Genomic DNA, 17,043 nt, shown 5'->3' with positions numbered 1-17,043 from the left:
GTCCCATTGTTTCTTGCATTTACAAAAGTAATTCATGACTATCCTGTGAAGATTTCAAACAGTACTGAAAATACTTCCAAAAATCAAGGAGGGACTTCCCTGGTGGTCCAGTGGTTATGACTCTGCTTCCAATGCAGAGAGCACAGGTTCAATCCCTGGTCGGGGAACTAAGATCCCACATGCTGCATGGCTTGGCCAAAAAAAAAAAAAAGAAATCAAAGAAAAGGACCTAGAATCCTGCCACTCGGGTCAGACCTGTTGTAGGCCTCATTCCATGGAATTGGGTTGTAGGTATAAGGTTACAGATGGGAGCTCAGGCTGTACGTACCATGTAAAGACTTGGTTTTTACTATAGACCTCCTTCTATGTTAATGAAGATGGTTTCCTCTCTGCAGTTCCCTAGCACGGAGGTATCACATGTATGTAATGTTTTTAAGGAATCCTCTAGTGATGAGTGCTAAGCTAATCTCAGTGTTTTCCTGCCTCAGATGTTCTAATAGCTTTTATGATTATCTGGGTAAGTGCAAGTCGCTCAGTCGTGTCTGATTCTTTGCAACCCCATGGACCGTAGAGTCCATGGAATTCTCTGGGCCAGAATACTGGAGTTGCCCACTGCCTTCTCCGGGGGATCTTCCCAAACCAGGGATTGAACCCAGGTCTCCCGCATTGCAGGCAGATTCTTTACCAGCTGAGCCACCAGGGAAGGCCAACAGACCAGGAGATGGTTGCCATTGAAAAGATGGTTTGTTTGTCACTCACGGATCCCAAGGGGAGGGGGCACTCTGTATCATGGGGACCATGTGGGGAAGTGCCAGGGCTGCTCAGGAGGCCGTGGGAGGGGGATTCGCGGACGGGGGCATTTATTGTGGGTTTCGCAGGAAGGACCAGGTGAGGCCGGTGGGCTGGCTTGAGTGGTTTCAGCAGGCCCTGACATGGGGGCTGTCTCTAGTTGTCTGATACCTGGCCCTGGGGTGACCAGGGCCTGAGGACAGTGGCCTGGAGCGTGAGCCTAGCAAGGAGTGGTGGGGTGTGGGCCGTGGAGTGGTTGGACTGGTTGGTTTGCCTGAAACGCGGGCTCATGGGAGAGTTGTTTACAATATCTCGGAAGGGACTGTAAGACCCCTCCTGGGTCAGCACAGCAGAAAACCCAGAAAATGAAAGAGGTGCCATGTACACGAGACGGCCTTGGACATCCCTTTGCTTCTGCAGGTGGGGCTCTGCTGTCTGACCGGGCGCAGCTCTCAGAGGAGGGGCTATTCTCCCCTCTCCCTGACTCTCTGAGCCCTGCGCCCCTCGCCTTAGCGGTCGCCCCCTCCCGTTTTGACAGGAAGCCTCCTTCGAGTACCTCCAGAACGAGGGTGAGCGGCTGCTCCTGGAGGCCATGGACGAGCTGGAGGTGGCGTTCAACAACACCAGCGTGCGCACCGACTGCAACCACATCTTCCTCAACTTCGTGCCCACCGTCATCATGGACCCCTCCAAGGTCTCCCCTCGGCGGGCGGGGCTCTCACCAGGCTCTGGGGTTCACCTTCCCTGGGACCCTCCTGCTTTGGGGTATTGTCTCCCGGTGTTCGAGACCCGAGTTGCAGGACGCATATGTGCGTGTCCGAGCCTCGATCGCTGCAGGTGGAGCACAAAGCTTCCATCAGTTAATTCTGGAGCCATATTCTGGCCACCCCCCTGAGGACCGTCCCTAAGGATGTTCCCCCTCCATGGGCACGCTTCACTTTTCGGGAAACACAGATGCCCAGAATGTCCTCTGCAAAACACAGTTCTGGCCTCTTCCTGGTTCCAGGCTCTTTATGGGCTACCTGTGGGTGGGGGAGGGGGTGAGAACCTGAGGTCTGAGGCTCAGCCATCCTCCACGGCTGGTTCCTCACAAGCAGGCAGAGTTTGTGGTGGTGATTCGGGGATGAAAGAAGTCCTTTCAGTCCATCAGCTTGGCATGTGGAGGGTGCAGAGGCTCATGCTGCCTCCCCAGCTCCATCAGTTCATGTCGTTCCCAGAAGAGAAAATGCTTAGTCTTGGGATACATGATGGAGTGGAAGACGGTGTAACATAGGAGCACTAGCTCTTACCAGCCTCAGTTTCCTCCTCTGTCAATGGGGGACAAAAGTGCTAGCCTCTCTGGATAGCTGTGGGGACAGAGTGGGATACTGAGCTTAAATCAAAGATGCCTTTGCTTCTTATCAGCTAACGATGACACACGCAGCGTGTTACTCCGCTGTACACGTACAGTGCGTTTTGCATTCGGTATATCTCACCATTCTGTCACCGTCAGAGCGAGAACTGTCACGAGTGTGTGCAGTTTAGGTTCTGAAATTGAACCGCTGTGGTTTGTGGCAGATCGAGGAGTCGGTGCGGTCCATGGTAATGCGCTATGGCAGCCGGCTGTGGAAGCTCCGCGTGCTCCAGGCTGAGGTCAAGATCAACATCCGCCAGACCACCACTGACAGTGCCATCCCCATCCGCCTCTTCATCACCAACGAGTCAGGCTACTACCTGGACATCAGCCTCTACAAGGAAGTGACCGACCCCAGATCTGGAAACGTAAAGCCGGGCTGGGTCACAGAAGTCGAGTCAGAGTAGAGGCCCAAGCCTCTTCTCTGCATCTGTGGGTCTTGGTCTGTTTCAGAAAAGTTCATTTGTGTCATATGTTAGAGTCCACATAGAAGTGATGCCATGTGGTATATTTCTGACTTACTCCACTTAGTGTGATAATCTCTAGGTCCATCCATGTTGCAGCCAGTGGCATTATTCTGCTCTTTTTTGTGGCTGAGTAGCATTCCCTCTTTGCGTTTTCATTGAGGAGCAGGAAGAAATAAATTGAGCAGGAGTGTGGTTCTCTGAGATTTGCCTCCCTCACTCTCTGTTTTTCTCTCTTTCTGGTCCAGATCTTATTTCACTCCTTTGGCAACAAACAAGGCCCCCAGCATGGGATGCTGATCAACACTCCCTACGTCACCAAGGATCTGCTTCAGGCCAAGCGATTCCAGGCCCAGTCCCTGGGTACCACCTATGTGTATGACTTCCCAGAAATGTTCAGGCAGGCAAGTCCTGGGACTGAGACTCAGCACCGTCCGGGGTCCCCCTTTAGAGACTCCACCAGCATCCACAACCTCCATTCTCAGTTACTTTTCTAAAGACTTCACTCTAAAAAACAGTCTTCATGAACAAAAAAGAAACTAATATTGGGAATGACTTCATAGTATATTTTTCTAAAACAGGACTTATTTCACCCCAGTGGTAAAAAGAATATAATATAGAAACTCTGGACAACAAAGGAGAGTGGGAGGAATAAACAAATAACTCCTAGTTCCATATACTAAAGACAAATTGCTTACCATTTCCTCCTGGTCTTGTTAATGCTTGTATTAAGCACCTGCTATAAGCCAGGCACCATTCTACGGGTGGCTAGACCATGAGGAAGAGGATGGTGTCGCTACCTTTGAGGAATTAAAAAAAAGAATGTTTTATGTGTTGATGAATTTTGAAGTATACACTGGATACAGAATATATACTGGATATTTCCTTCAAGCATGTTTTCTATGCCTGTGTTTTTTACGTAGAAGCGCCTTTCAAGGAGACTGAACACACTGGCACTGGTGATAAGGATGCCTTTGTACATCCTCTCCATTGCCTTTGAATGAGATTCGTGAAACTGAGGGCGTGGACTTCTCCTGTGGACAGGAAAGCATCAGTGCACTTTAGGCATGAGATGCAGGGTAGTAGGAAAAGCTGCTATTTAGGGTCAGGAAGTCCTGGACTTGAATCCCAAATCTGTCCTTTGCTTCCTGTTTGTCCCCAGGCAAGTTCCTTTACCTCTTGGGGCCTCTCTTTTCTCCTTTGTAAAATGAGAATAATGTTAGTACCTACCTCCAAGGTTGTAGTAAGAAATACATATTAAGTATTCAGTAGAGGCTATTTTCTGGAGAAGGAAATGGCAACCCACTCCAGTGTTCTTGCCTGGAGAATCCCAGGGACGGGGGAGCCTGGTGGGCTTCCGTCTATGGGGTCACACAGAGTCGGACACGACTGAAGTGACTTAGCAGCAGCAGCAGCGGCTATTTTCGGAGAAGGCAATGGAACCCCACTCCAGTATTCTTGCCTGGGAAATCCCATGGACGGAGGAGCCTGGTAGGCTACAGTCCATGGGATCGCTAAAAGTCGGACACAACTGAGTGACTTCACTTTCACTTTTCACTTTCATGCATTAGAGAAGGAAATGGCAACCCATTCCAGTGTTCTTGCCTGGAGAATCCCAGTGACAGGAGCCTGGTGGGCTGCCATCTATGGGGTCGCACAGAGTCAGACACGACTGATGCGACTTAGCAGCAGCAGCATCAGAGGCTATTTTAACAAATGGAAACTTTTATGATTAAGAATGTTATTGTCTGTATCCTTCTGCCTTGGACATCATGGGCCATAAGAATAAGAAACAGACACATCAAAAATAAATCCATCCACTTTCCTTTTAGATAAAGAAAGAGTACTGTGGACTCACCATAAATTTGAAAACAGATGAAAAGGAAAATTTCCCAGAAAGATACATCTTATCAAAACTAACTCAAGAAGAAATAGAAAATATAGATTATAAACATTAGTGATATTGAATTACTCCATCTGTTCTACCTTTTTTTAAAAAAAAAAACTGGAGTTCTTGATCAATGCATTAAAATAAGAAAAAGAAATAAAAGATACACAAATAGCAAGAAGCAAAGTGGTGTTTTTTGTAGATGATAAAATGCCTGTACAAGTAATCCAAGAGGATTTGAAGAACCAGCAAGATAATACAGCAAGATTGCTAGATACAAGTGCATGCTCACTCATTCAGGTGTGCCTGATTCTGCATCCCCATGAACTGTAGCCCACCAGGCTCCTCTGTCCATTAGATTTTCCAGGCAAGAATACTGGAGTGGGTTGCCATTCCCTTCTCCAGCTAGATCAGTATACAAAAATTGTGCTCTCATTGACAAGCAATAATTCTAAAATCTAATTGGAAAAATGCCGTTTACAATATTAAGATCAACTCTAAAGTTTCCCTAGGAATAAATTAAAAAAACATACAAGGCCTTTATAGGGGAAATTTTGAAACTTTATGGAAGTACTTGAAGCCTAAATAAACAGATATATCATGCTTATGAATGATCAGAAGAGTCAATATTGTAAAGATAATAGTTCCCCACATAATATATTCAGTATAATTCTGGAGTTTTGGGTGCAACTTCAAAGTTCATAGGAAAAGTAAAAGTTTGTGAATAGCAAAAGCAATTTTGAAAAAATAATCTGGGGGACTTAGCCGTCCTTTAAAATAAGTCACTGTTTTCAAGCAGCTGTACTTACTGTAATGCATAATATTATTGTAATGGAACTAAACAGATAGACCAATGGAACAGAACAGAGTCTAGAATCAGACCCACTTATAAACAAAGCCTTGACAGAATGCAGAGGTGGAATTGTGAATGAAGGGGAATACATCCCACTAAAAGATACAAAGACTTTTCTTATCTAAAAATAAATTTTTATTTCTACCTCATCTGGAATACAAAAATAAATTTCAAGAGAATTAAAACCACTTGGAGTGAGTTAAAAGCATAAGCATAGGAAAAGCCTACAAATTTAAAAGTAGGGTTTTAAACCCTACATAAAAATTTAAAAGTTATTTATCTAAAAAAGACCCCAGGATGGAGTACCCAAAGCTGGGGCTCTGGGACAACCCAGAGGGATGGGGAGGGGAGGGAGGTGGGAGGGGGGTTCAGTATCGGGGGACACATGTACACCCGTGACTGAGTCATGTCTATGTATGGGAAAAACCACCACAGTATTGTAATTAGCCTCCAATTAAAATAATTAATTTTTTTAAAAAAGACCCCAGCTTGGGAGAATATGTTTCGATGTCTGTTACCAGCAAGAGATTAGAACAATATTATGTAAGAGAAACTGATCAATATATTCTAAGGTGCTCACCTAGGTGACAGTCAGTGAAGTACAGATCAGCATCACAGCAAAAAAAAATCACAGTATAATTTCACACCTAGCAGAGGGGAAAGCATGCAAATATTTGACAAAACCAGATGTGGACAAGTATATGGAGCAAAGAAGCTCGCACACATTCTTACTGTAAAGCAATTTGATAATATCTAGGAAAACTGAAGATCCACATTTGCTACAATCCAGCAATTCCACTCCTAGGTATATACCCATGTAAAAAGACCATAGGAATGTTCATTATAGCATCGTTGGTAGTACTGTAGAATTGGAAATCTAAACGTTTCTCCTAAAAATTATGAGTAAATAAATTGTGACATATTCATACCATGAAAAACTGAACATGAGGGAAAAGGAATAAACCAGAGCTAAATTTATCAACATGGATAAATCTCTCAAATATACTGGAGAGTTGGGAAAATAAGTTGTAGAAGGACATGTCTGGTGTGACACCATTTATTTAAAAGAGAAGTCATGCAAAATAATGCTACATGTTTTAATGTCTGCACATATGATGTGATAAAAACATAAACACATACAGAGGACTTGACTTGACACTAAGTTCAGGATGTGCTTCCCTACTGGCTCAGCTGGTAGAGAATCTGCCTGCAAAGCAGGAGACCCAGGTTCGAACCCCGGATCTCCTGGAGGATGGCAACCCACTCCAGTATTCTTGCCTGGAGAATTCTATGGACAGAGGAGCCGAGCAGGTTACATCCATGGGATCACAAAGAGTTGGATACAACTGTGTGACTAACTTTCACTTTCTTTCAAGTTCAGGATAATGGTTACCTGAGGGGAGCAGGGGTAGGGACAGATGGGGATGGGATGGGAAAGGGGCACACCAGGGACTTCAACTGCATTTCTATTATTTCTTTTAAAAAATTCTTAAAGCAACTTTGGAGAAATTATGATTTGACAAAACTGCAAGATAGATGCATGGGTATTTATTTTTTCTGCATGTTTTTGCTGTGTGCTTTAAATAGTTTGTGATTAAGAAAGAAAGTCAGCCCTAGAAAATGTACTTCCTTACTGGCAACTTCAGATTTTTCTCTTTCCTCCTTTCTCTGTAGGCTCTTTTTAAAATGTGGCACTCCCCAGACAAGTATCCCAAAGACATCCTGACGTACACCGAACTCGTGCTGGATCCGCAGGGCCAGTTGGTGGAGATGAACCGACTTCCTGGAGGAAATGAGGTAAAGAACTGAGTCAGTTTGCTCTACAGGAGAAATTAACACAGCATTGTAGATCAACTATACTTCAATAAAATCTTTAAAAAGAGCAAACCCACAGAGCCCAACTCCTGGCTGGAATCACCTTTAAAAAATTTTCTCCCTAGGGACTTCCCTGTTGTTGAGTGGCTAAGACTTTGCTTTCCAGTGTAGGAAGGGCTTCCCTGGTGGCTCAGTTGGTAAAGAATCTGCCGGCAATGCAGGAGACCTGGGTGCGATCCCTGGGTTGGGAAGATCCCCTGGAGAAGGGAATGGCTACCCACTCCAGTCTTCTGGCCTGGAGAATCCCATGGACTGTATAGTCCATGGGGTTGCAAAGAATTGGTCACGACTGAGTGACTTTCACTTTCACTTTCCAGTAAAGGGGGTGTGGGTTTGATCCCTGGTCAAGGGACTAAGATCCCACATGTCTCATGACTGAAAAAACAAAACATAAAACAGAAGCAATATTGTAATAAATTCAATAAAACTTTTTAAATGGTCCACATTAAAAAAAAACAAACTTAAAAATCTTTTTTCTCCATGAAGAAGCAAACCTGTTTTCTTGGGCATTCATCTCCTTTCCAGGTGGGCATGGTGGCCTTCAAAATGAGGTTTAAGACCCTTGAGTACCCAGAAGGGCGTGACATTATCCTCATCAGCAATGATATCACCTTCCGCATCGGATCGTTCGGCCCCGGAGAAGACCTTCTGTACCTGCGGGCGTCCGAGCTGGCCCGGGCTGAGGGCATCCCCAAAGTCTACCTCGCGGCCAACAGTGGGGCCCGTATCGGCCTGGCAGAGGAGATCAAGCACATGTTCCAGGTGGCTTGGGTGGACCCGGAAGACCCCCACAAGGTACCGCGCGAAGCTGGCGTGGCAGTGTGATTCCACCCAGCTCCTCCTGTGTTTTCCGAGGGAGTGACAGTACCTCTAAGGGAGTGGGGAAAAAAATCTTGCTCTTAGACAGCACAGATACACATGGTGGTGGTGGTTTGGTCACTAAGTCCAAACTCTTAAGTGTCCGACTCTTGAGATCCCATAGACTGTAGCCTGCCAGGCTCATATGTCCATGGGTTTCTCCAGGCAAGAATACTGGAGTGGGTTGCCAAGCCCTCCCCAGAGGATCTTTCTGACCCAGGGATCGAAACTGCCTTTCTTAGCCTGCACTGGCAGGCAGGTTCTTTACCACTAGTGCCACCTGGGAAGCCCTCCCTCCTTAGCCACTAGCAAATGACTCAGGTTCCTTATCTGTAAAATGGGAATAATAGTAGTAGTCACTTCATAGAACTCTGAAAGTGTTAGTCAGTCATGTCTGATTCTTTGTGACCCCATGGACTATAGCCCGCCAGGCTTCTCTGTCCATGAGATTCTCCAGGCAGGAATACTGGAGTGGGTAGCCATTTCCTTCTCCAGAGGATTTTCCAACCCAGGGATCGATCCCGCGTTTGCTGCGTTGGCAGGAAGATTCTTTATCACTGAGCTGCTTCAGAAGCCCTCAGAAAGATCCTTGGAGAACAATAGTGAAAATAGTTATTTCTTATATAAACATGTAGCTAATATCGATACATACTGAGCATCTTCTGAACACAGTACATACCAAGGATGCAGAGGATGTATAATGCCTGGCCTCAGGAAGTTCTTTTTTTTTTTTTTTGATATTATTTAGTAGACAAACCTTGAGCAAGACTAAGAAAAAAGGGACAGTGCAAATTATCAATAGCAGAAATGAAGCAAAGAACATCACTAGAGCTCCTGTAGATATTCAAAAGAAAACAAGGATATACTGTGAATGACTGTATACACTTAAAATTTGACAACTTAGAAGAAATGGACCAATTCTTAAAACACACAGACTACTGCAAATTACCTAATATGGAGCAGATAATTAGAATACTCTTATCAAAGAAGCTGAAAGTACTATTTGAAAATTGACCTAATCAAAATTTAACTTTTATCCTGTCCATATGAGGTTTTGTAGAAAAAAAAAGGCACGAAGAGAAATTATTTACACATGACACATTTCACAGAAGGCTACAATAAATAACTCTCAATTCAAAAGAGTCAAAACAATTCAATTAGAAAATGGACCAAAAACTTGAAGAGACCAATCACTGAAGACGATATTCAGATGGCATATAGACACATGAAATAATGTTCAAAGTCATTAGCCAAGAGGGATTGCAAACTGAGACCACAATGAGATATCATCACTTTGGGATGTTAAACAGAGAAGCCTATGGGCAGAGACCAGACCATCATTCTAAGCTCTGCTCAGAGCATGCTAAAATGGGCTGAGTCTGCTGATGCCACTTCCTAAAGAACTGTCAGAACTGCAAAAATTTAAATTGTGACAACACATAATGATAATGAGGAAATAAATTGAATGACTCAGACCTTCCTGGTGGTAACATACAGCTATTTGAAAACTGAATGGGCAATTTCTTTTAAAAAATAAGCATATATAGGATGCTCGGGGCTGGTGCACTGGGATGAAACAAAGGGATGGTATGGGGGGGAGGTGGGAGGGGGGTTCAAGATGGGGGACACATGTACACCCGGGGTGGATTCATGTCAATGTATGGCAAAATCAATACAATATTGTAAAGTAAAAAAATAAAATAAAATTAGCAACTCTTAAATATATATATATATAATTATCAGAAACATTAAACAATTTCCACAATCACACTCAGGAAATGAAGAGGGTGTGACTGAGCTCACTTATCTCTGAATGTCTAAGTTGTCCCTGATGTTAATGATCCTCCATGCAAGTAGCATGATGGAGAGAGTAAAGAGAAAAGGTAACAAGTCTCAGGTTACCTGTAATGTGAACCCCAACCCCTACAGCCCCAGGGACATTTTACAATCCTAGGTCCCATCCAAAATCCAGCACAAGGCAGAAAAGGATGAGGGTAACAGTCATCTATTTTTATAGTTTTTTTTTTTTTTCCTCATTACATTGGGCTAGGAAGAAAGAAGTCATGAGGTTAGAGAGATGTTCTACTCTATTGTCTGTACTTTGAATCAAATTGTAAACTTCTAATTGTAAATTATCCATCTGACTCGGTGTCAGAAAAAGTTGACCCCTGTTGCTGAAGACCAGGGTGTGGTAGGAGACCATGGTGACTGAGGGCCAGAGTATGGTAGGAGAAATGCAGGAAGCGGGCATGGACTTGACTGTGGAAGGTTCATGTTCCAGAGCTCCCACCTGGGTACGTGAGGATCTTCTGTGTAGATCATACTTGGGGGAATCCACGACAGCTCCTCAAAGTGATCAGGGATGGCACAGTCAGGAGGCTGGTACACAGGTGCTGGGAGGGCAGCCACTTCTGAAAACTCCTTTATCTCCAACCTATGTCCGAAGATCCTGTGAAGGGTCCCTCCATAAGGACATGGCAAAGGTTCACTCCTTGGTCTCTGGTTGACTTCATGTATGGTCCAATATAAGTCATGCATACTTATGAGCATCTGGAGACATTTTATCTTGCTCTTAATTATGCCCCTTTGCTTGAGATGCCTGGCAATTATTTTTGATGCTACATTAAAATTCTTCTTTAATGCTTCACCTTCAAGGAGTTCCCATTCTTCTAAGAAACTCCTAATTTCGTGGTCGCTCCAAGCTTTGACATCCTGGTCTGAGGGCACTTCTGCTCCCCGAGTTTCTTTTACTTTCTCTACATCCTGGAGGTGGCTAGTATTTTCAGTCTGAATTGTCACTTTCTCCATTGGTATTCTGAAATTCCTCTGCAGCCACAATGTCTAATCCAGGAACTGAAGAGAGCTGGCACTTTCTCTACCTTGCTGGAATTCACAAGCTCAGGTGATCTCCTGAAATATGTCTGGTTCTAGCAGTCTCTCAGGAAGTTCTTAGCATTCATCCAGAAGACCTCAGGACCTCATAAAAGGCAAAATGAATAAAGGAACACACAGCTTGTGATGTGAAAATGCAGGGGACAGAGGCATTCTTTGCAACCACAGCACATGTTCTCAGGGAGGTGGTATTGTCCCCCCAAAAGTGACAAAAAGTATTATTTTCATGTAGAAGCACACACACATATATGTACATTGATTACATAACCAGTATATCTATAATAAAACTTGACTGGGGCAAAGGGGTTGGTAATCAGGGAAAGAGAAGTATCTGAAAGGCTCCTTTGGGGAGAGAGAATGAAAAGATGATTAAATAACACTGATTCAGTGACTTCCCTGGTGGTCCAGTAGTTAAAACTCCCCCTATCAATGCAGGGGCTGAGGGTTCGATCCCTGGTGGAGGAGCTAAGATCCCATGTGTCTGGGAGCGAGAAAAACAAAGCAGAAACAATCCTGTAACAAATTCAATAAAGATTTAAAAACAAACACAGAGTGAATCAGAGACACCAGGGAAAAAGTGAGGCTGTGTGGTAAGGGTGTGTGGCAAGCACAGAGCAGACGTTCAGTTAATTGGTGTTATTAGCATGTTAACATCAGATGTCTGTTAGCATCAGACAGGTGACTGTGCTGTTAACACGGTGTCCTCCCTGCATCCCTTACACACAGTGTTGGCACTAAAACAAAACTGGCTGTTGAGTACACGGAGCTGCTCTCATAGCCTCATTGAAGTATTTACATATTTTTAAGGGAATTAAGTACCTGTACCTGACCCCGCAAGACTACACCAGAATCAGCTCCCTGAACTCTGTCCATTGTAAACACGTGGAGGAAGATGGAGAATCCAGGTAAATCACTTAGCAGGCAGCTCCCACGTTCTGACTGTGGCTCATTTCAGCTGCTCGTGGGGAATCTGCCTCTGGGCTGGTGACAGTTTCTCAAGCAGGTCGGGGGGGGGATTGTACAGAGGGTCCCCCCAGCTTCCATTGTGGGCACTGACAGCTCAGACACCTGGGGCCCCTCTTTAGGGTGACCCCATCCTTGCTGTCCCCACATGAGGCACGTCTCTCACAAAAACAGCACATCACGCAGGGACAGTTAGGTTGGATTCCGGCATGTCCCCAGAGCTTGCGGGCTCACATTTTATGACCAAATGAGCCAAACTGATTCACTGGGTGAGCTGGGAAGACATCAGGGTCTGCTCCATGAGAATGTCAAGGGTGATGCTGGTGTCTTTTCCAGGGAAGGTTGTAGGTTTTTAAAATCAGATTCTGATTTAAATCAAAATTTCCCAGGCTGAGTTTCCTGGGATGGTAATCATTGATCTGGGGGGAGGGAAGGAGTGACGATTTTCCATAGTCAAGTAAGTTTCGGAAACACTGGGTTAGATGAGCTCCAATAAGTATCTTTACTGCAGACCTTCTCAGAGCATTTAATGCACTAAAATGCCTTGTGAATCTCTAATGGGTTAGAGCCTAACCCAGCCTTTCTGGCACCAGGGACTGATTTCACGGAAGACAATTTTTTCCACGGACCAGGGAGGCAGGGATGGTTTTCGGATGACTCAGTTGCTGCATTTGTTGTACACTTTACTTCTATTATTATTACATAAGCTCCCGGTCAGATCATCAGGGAGGTTGGGCTGTGCAGTGGACTCATGTGGCCATGAGTGATTTTGGTCATGAACCAAGTGCCTTCTCCTGGCTCATGCCCATCTCTCTGCAAACCAAAGGCTGTTGTAGATTATCTCTGAAGGAGGGCAGGACAGGGGTGATGCTTTGTTAGGACAGCCTCTGAATCAGCAGACTTTCTCTTTGGTTGGAGGGGTGATCATCATTGAGGCTGCCCTTGCCCTTCTGGAAGCTTTAGGGCCAGTCGTGAGGGTTCTCGACCCCTGCCTTCATCTCACCTTTGGCGGCTTTCTCGCCCTCCAGTCCCTCACCTGGCTCAGCCTTCCTTCCCCGGGTCCTTGGGAAGTGCATCAGCCTTGGATTGTCCTAGGCTGCAGCTCAGTCTGTAACTCTCGTTTGGTTCCTGAAGGTATGTCATCACGGACATCATTGGGAAGGAGGAGGGCCTAGGCGTAGAGAACCTGAGGGGCTCAGGCATGATTGCTGGGGAGACCTCCCAGGATTACGACGAGATTGTCACCATCAGCATGGTGAGTCCCTGCCCGTTTTCTTTTCCAGCTCAACTTTTTATTATAGAAACTTTAATCAGGAAAAGCCTGTCACACAAAGTGAAGTAAGTCAGAAAGAGAAAAGCAAGTATCATACACTCACACGCACGTATGGAATTTAGAACACTGGTGCTGATGAACTGGTTTACGGGGCAGGAATAGGGACACAGACGTAGAGCGCAGATGTGTGGGCACAGCAGGGGAAGGGGAGGGTGGCACGGACGGACCGCACTGAACACAGTTTATGCGGTACTGTGCGTGATAGCCAGCGGAGTTGCCGTGTAACATGGAGCTCAGCTCAGTGCTCTAGACAACCTAGAGGGGCAGGCTGGGGTAGGTGGGAGGGAGGTGCAGAGGGAGGGAGGTGCATATGTCCCCTCACATATGTTTTCTTATGGCTGATTCACGTTGTTATACGGAAACAACCAACACAACATTGTAAAGCAATTATTCTCCAATTAAAAATAAATTTTAAAAAACAGTCGCGAAAGTAAAGAGAATTGATAATGAGCCCCATGTACTCATCACCAGCTCCAACAGTTGTCCGCATGTAACCACTCCTGTATCCTCAGCCCATCTGCCCACTGTTCTGGAATATTTTAAAGCAGCCTTCACTTACATCTTTCCATCTGTAAGTACCGTAGTGTGGCTCTTTGCTAGATAAATGCTCCCCCATTCATTTTTTTTTAAAAGTAACATAACCATGATACTGTTACACCCAACAATATGAACAGCAATTCTTTAATATTGTCAGAACTCAGCTTGGGTTCAGTTTTCATAGTTATCTCAAAATGTCTTATTATAGTTGGTTGGCTTGAATCAGGATTCAATCTCTTCTTATTTAAAAGATATTGAGTATTTAGAAGAACTTTGGGGCCTTCCCTGGTGACCCAGTGGCTAAGACTCCACACTTTCTCTACACAGGGGCACAGGTTCAGTCCCTGGTCAGGGAACTAAGATCTTGCATGCCCAGCAGTGTGGGAAAAAAAAAAAAAGAACTTTTATCTAATTGTAACTGGTACTAAATGACGACCTTCTCATTCCCTAGTTTGGCCTTTACAGAAATATCTTCTGTGCCTGTTGGAGTCGTAGTAAGTTTTCTTCAGTGGTACACTGTCACTCAAGTCCTGATGTTTACCCTCGGGGTTGGCTCTTCAGTTGCCCAGGTGGGAAACGCTGCCTTGAGTGTCTTCCTTGGGCTTATCATCTAGGTGTCATGATGTATGTTTCATGCCTATTTCAAAATAAAAGGACATACATATATTTCAGTTCAGTTCAGTCGCTCAGTCGTGTCCGACTCTTTGCGACCCCATGAATCACAGCACGCCAGGCCTCCCTGTCCATCACCAACTCCCAGAGTTCACTCAAACTCATGTCCACAGAGTCGGTGATGCCATCCAGCCATCTCATTCTCTGTCGTCCCCGTCTCCTCCCGCCCTCAACCTTTCCCAGCATCAGAGTCTTTTCCAGTGAATCAACTCGTCGCATGAGGTGGCCAAAGTATTGCAGTTTCAGCTTTAGCATCAGTCCTTCCAATGAACACCCAGGATTGATCTCCTCTAGAATGGACTGGTTGGATCTCCTTGCAGTATAAGGGACTCTCAAGAGTCTTCTCCAACACCACAGCTCAAAAGCATCAATTCTTCGGCGATCAGCTTTCTTCACAGTCCAACTCTCACATCCATACATGACCACGGGAAAAACCATAGCCTTGACTAGACGGACCTTTGTTGGCAAAGTAATATCTCTGCTTTTTAATATACTATCAATGTTGGTCATAACTTTCCTTCCAAGGAGTAAGCGTCTTTTAATTTCATGGCTGCAATCAGCATCCGCAGTGATTTTGGATTCCAAAAAAAGCCTGACACTGTTTCCACTGTTTCCCCATCTATTTCCCATGAAGTGATGGGACCAGATGCCATGATCTTCGTTTTCTGAATGTTGAGCTTCAAGCCAGCCTTTCACTCTCCTCTTTCACTTTTACGTATTCCAAAATATGTCATTTTCTTTTGAAGGATATAAAAAGATAGGTATATTTTTATATATTGCAAAATAGATATACATGTATATATACATATCTTTAATTTATATATATATATATATACACACACAGACAGGCACACCTCAGCGATGTCGCAGGTTTGGTCCCAGACCTCTACGGTAAAGTGAATGAATATAGCATTGAAGTGGAGATCACAATAAAGTCACATGGATATTTTGGTTTCTCAATCCATGTAACAGTTATGTTTATACTATACTGTATTCTGTTAAGTCTGTGATAGCATTATGTCTTTTAAAAATGTATACACTTTAATTTTAAAATCCTTTATGGCTAAAAAATGCTAACCCTCATCTGACACACAGGATTGCCACAAACTTTGTTAAAAAAAATAAAATAAACCTCAGCATCCATGAAGTACAATAAAATGAGGTCTGCCTGTATAAATCTTTTTATTTTGAAATAGTTTAGACTGCATTGGAAGTTATGAGATAGTTTAGGCAGGTCCTGGGTGCCCCTCGTCCAGCTCCCATGTGATAGTGTCTTATGTAACCGTCGTATGTGATCAAAACAAAGGTCTGTTAACTCGACACAGACTTTGATCATTTTTTCCGTTTCACCCGCCCTCCTAGGCTTCCTTTGGTTGTGTGAATGCATGCAATGTCTCAGGAGCAACCACACTCAGAAGGGCCACAGAGATGCCTCTTGAAGCAAGAGCCAGAACATTCCACATCTGCTGTGTGTCTTTACAATACTCTTCCTCGCTAGCCCTGTTCTTTCTGGACAGGATGTCGAGGTCAGGCTGCCTGAAGGACAGGCTTGTGCCCATGCTGTCCGGCCACCAATCAGGATGCCCGTGGCCAAGCTGAGCTTCCATTCATGCCCAGTGGATCCTGGACTGTCCCCGCTGTGGGGGGCAGGGCACTGGCCCCGAGGAATGCAGGAGGGGTCCTGTCTCCACAGGTGACCTGCCGGGCCCTCGGGATCGGGGCCTACCTGGTGAGGCTGGGCCAGCGAGTGATCCAGGTTGAGAATTCCCACATCATCCTCACGGGAGCGATGGCTCTCAACAAGGTGACCACCTTGAAGGGACGGCCAGGGAGTGGACATGTAGGGGCAGGGGCGGGGTCATTCTGACATTCCCAGTGTCCCCAGTGGGGAATTTTTCTCAGCATGAAAGCAGTTCCAGAATTCCCTGGTGGTCCAGTGGTTAGGACTCCACACACTCACTGCTGAGGGCCCGGGTTCAGTCCCTGGTTGGGGAACTAAGACCCCACAAGCTACATGATGCAGCAAGAAAAGGAAAAAAAGAAACCAGTTCCATCCCTGCTATTGTAAGAGCTGTTCTTTCGCTTTGCAGTTATGTGGGCCTCTTATGAGCTAACATATATTATAGATAGAAGATACATACATATAGATGTGTATTGAGCTTCCTTGGTGGCTCAGCGTTAAGAGTTTGCCTACAAAGCAGGAGATGCAGGTTCGATCCTTGGATCAGGAAAATCCACCGGAGAAGGAAATTGCCATTTCCCACTCCAGTGCAACCCACTCCAGTATTCTTGCCTGGAGAATCCCATGGACTGAGGAAACTGGCGGGCTACAGTCCATGGGGTCGAAAAAGAGTCCAACACGACTGAGCGACTTAACAGCAGCAATGTGTGTGTTAGGCTCTTCTGGTGGAACTAATTCTCTGTGTTACTGTAATTTAAATTTTAAAATATTATTGAAATTTTAAAAATTATTAAACTAGCATTACACATTGCAGAAAACTGGGAAAAGACCAAGAAAAGATAAAA

General features: G+C 44.9%; 2 protein-coding genes across 7 annotated transcripts in view; one reads left to right on the top strand and one right to left on the bottom strand.

Moving 5' to 3' along the window:
* Positions 1-17,043, top strand: part of ACACB (acetyl-CoA carboxylase beta) — a 123,883-nt gene that overhangs the window by 89,216 nt on the left and 17,624 nt on the right. For 5 of the 6 annotated variants that reach the window (XM_055405357.2, XM_055405358.2, XM_055405356.2 and 2 more), the window contains 8 exons: positions 1,328-1,483; positions 2,347-2,550; positions 2,895-3,050; positions 7,062-7,184; positions 7,788-8,057; positions 11,820-11,917; positions 13,110-13,230; positions 16,211-16,321. In XM_055405357.2, the coding sequence (XP_055261332.2) occupies positions 1,328-1,483; positions 2,347-2,550; positions 2,895-3,050; positions 7,062-7,184; positions 7,788-8,057; positions 11,820-11,917; positions 13,110-13,230; positions 16,211-16,321 (1,239 nt within the window). Of the gene's footprint in view, positions 1-1,327; positions 1,484-2,346; positions 2,551-2,894; positions 3,051-7,061; positions 7,185-7,787; positions 8,058-11,819; positions 11,918-13,109; positions 13,231-13,820; positions 13,880-14,296; positions 14,949-16,210; positions 16,322-17,043 lie in introns of those variants that run through there. The other variant, XM_055405361.2, reaches the window with a different exon arrangement.
* On the bottom strand, positions 10,272-10,928 carry LOC148774905 (uncharacterized protein MSANTD5-like). The gene is made up of 2 exons (XM_088828421.1): positions 10,376-10,928; positions 10,272-10,294 (listed from the first exon to the last, which is right to left on the bottom strand). The coding sequence occupies exons 1-2, from the start codon at positions 10,926-10,928 to the stop codon at positions 10,272-10,274; spliced, it is 576 nt and encodes a 191-aa protein (XP_088684547.1).

The sequence above is a fragment of the Moschus berezovskii genome, chromosome 19, assembly GCF_049115385.1.
Source record: "Moschus berezovskii isolate FMDL1 chromosome 19, NW_MosBer_1.0, whole genome shotgun sequence".
NCBI lineage: Eukaryota > Metazoa > Chordata > Mammalia > Artiodactyla > Moschidae > Moschus > Moschus berezovskii.
Note: the sequence above shows the minus strand (reverse complement) of the source record. Positions and strands in the feature narration are given on the sequence as shown.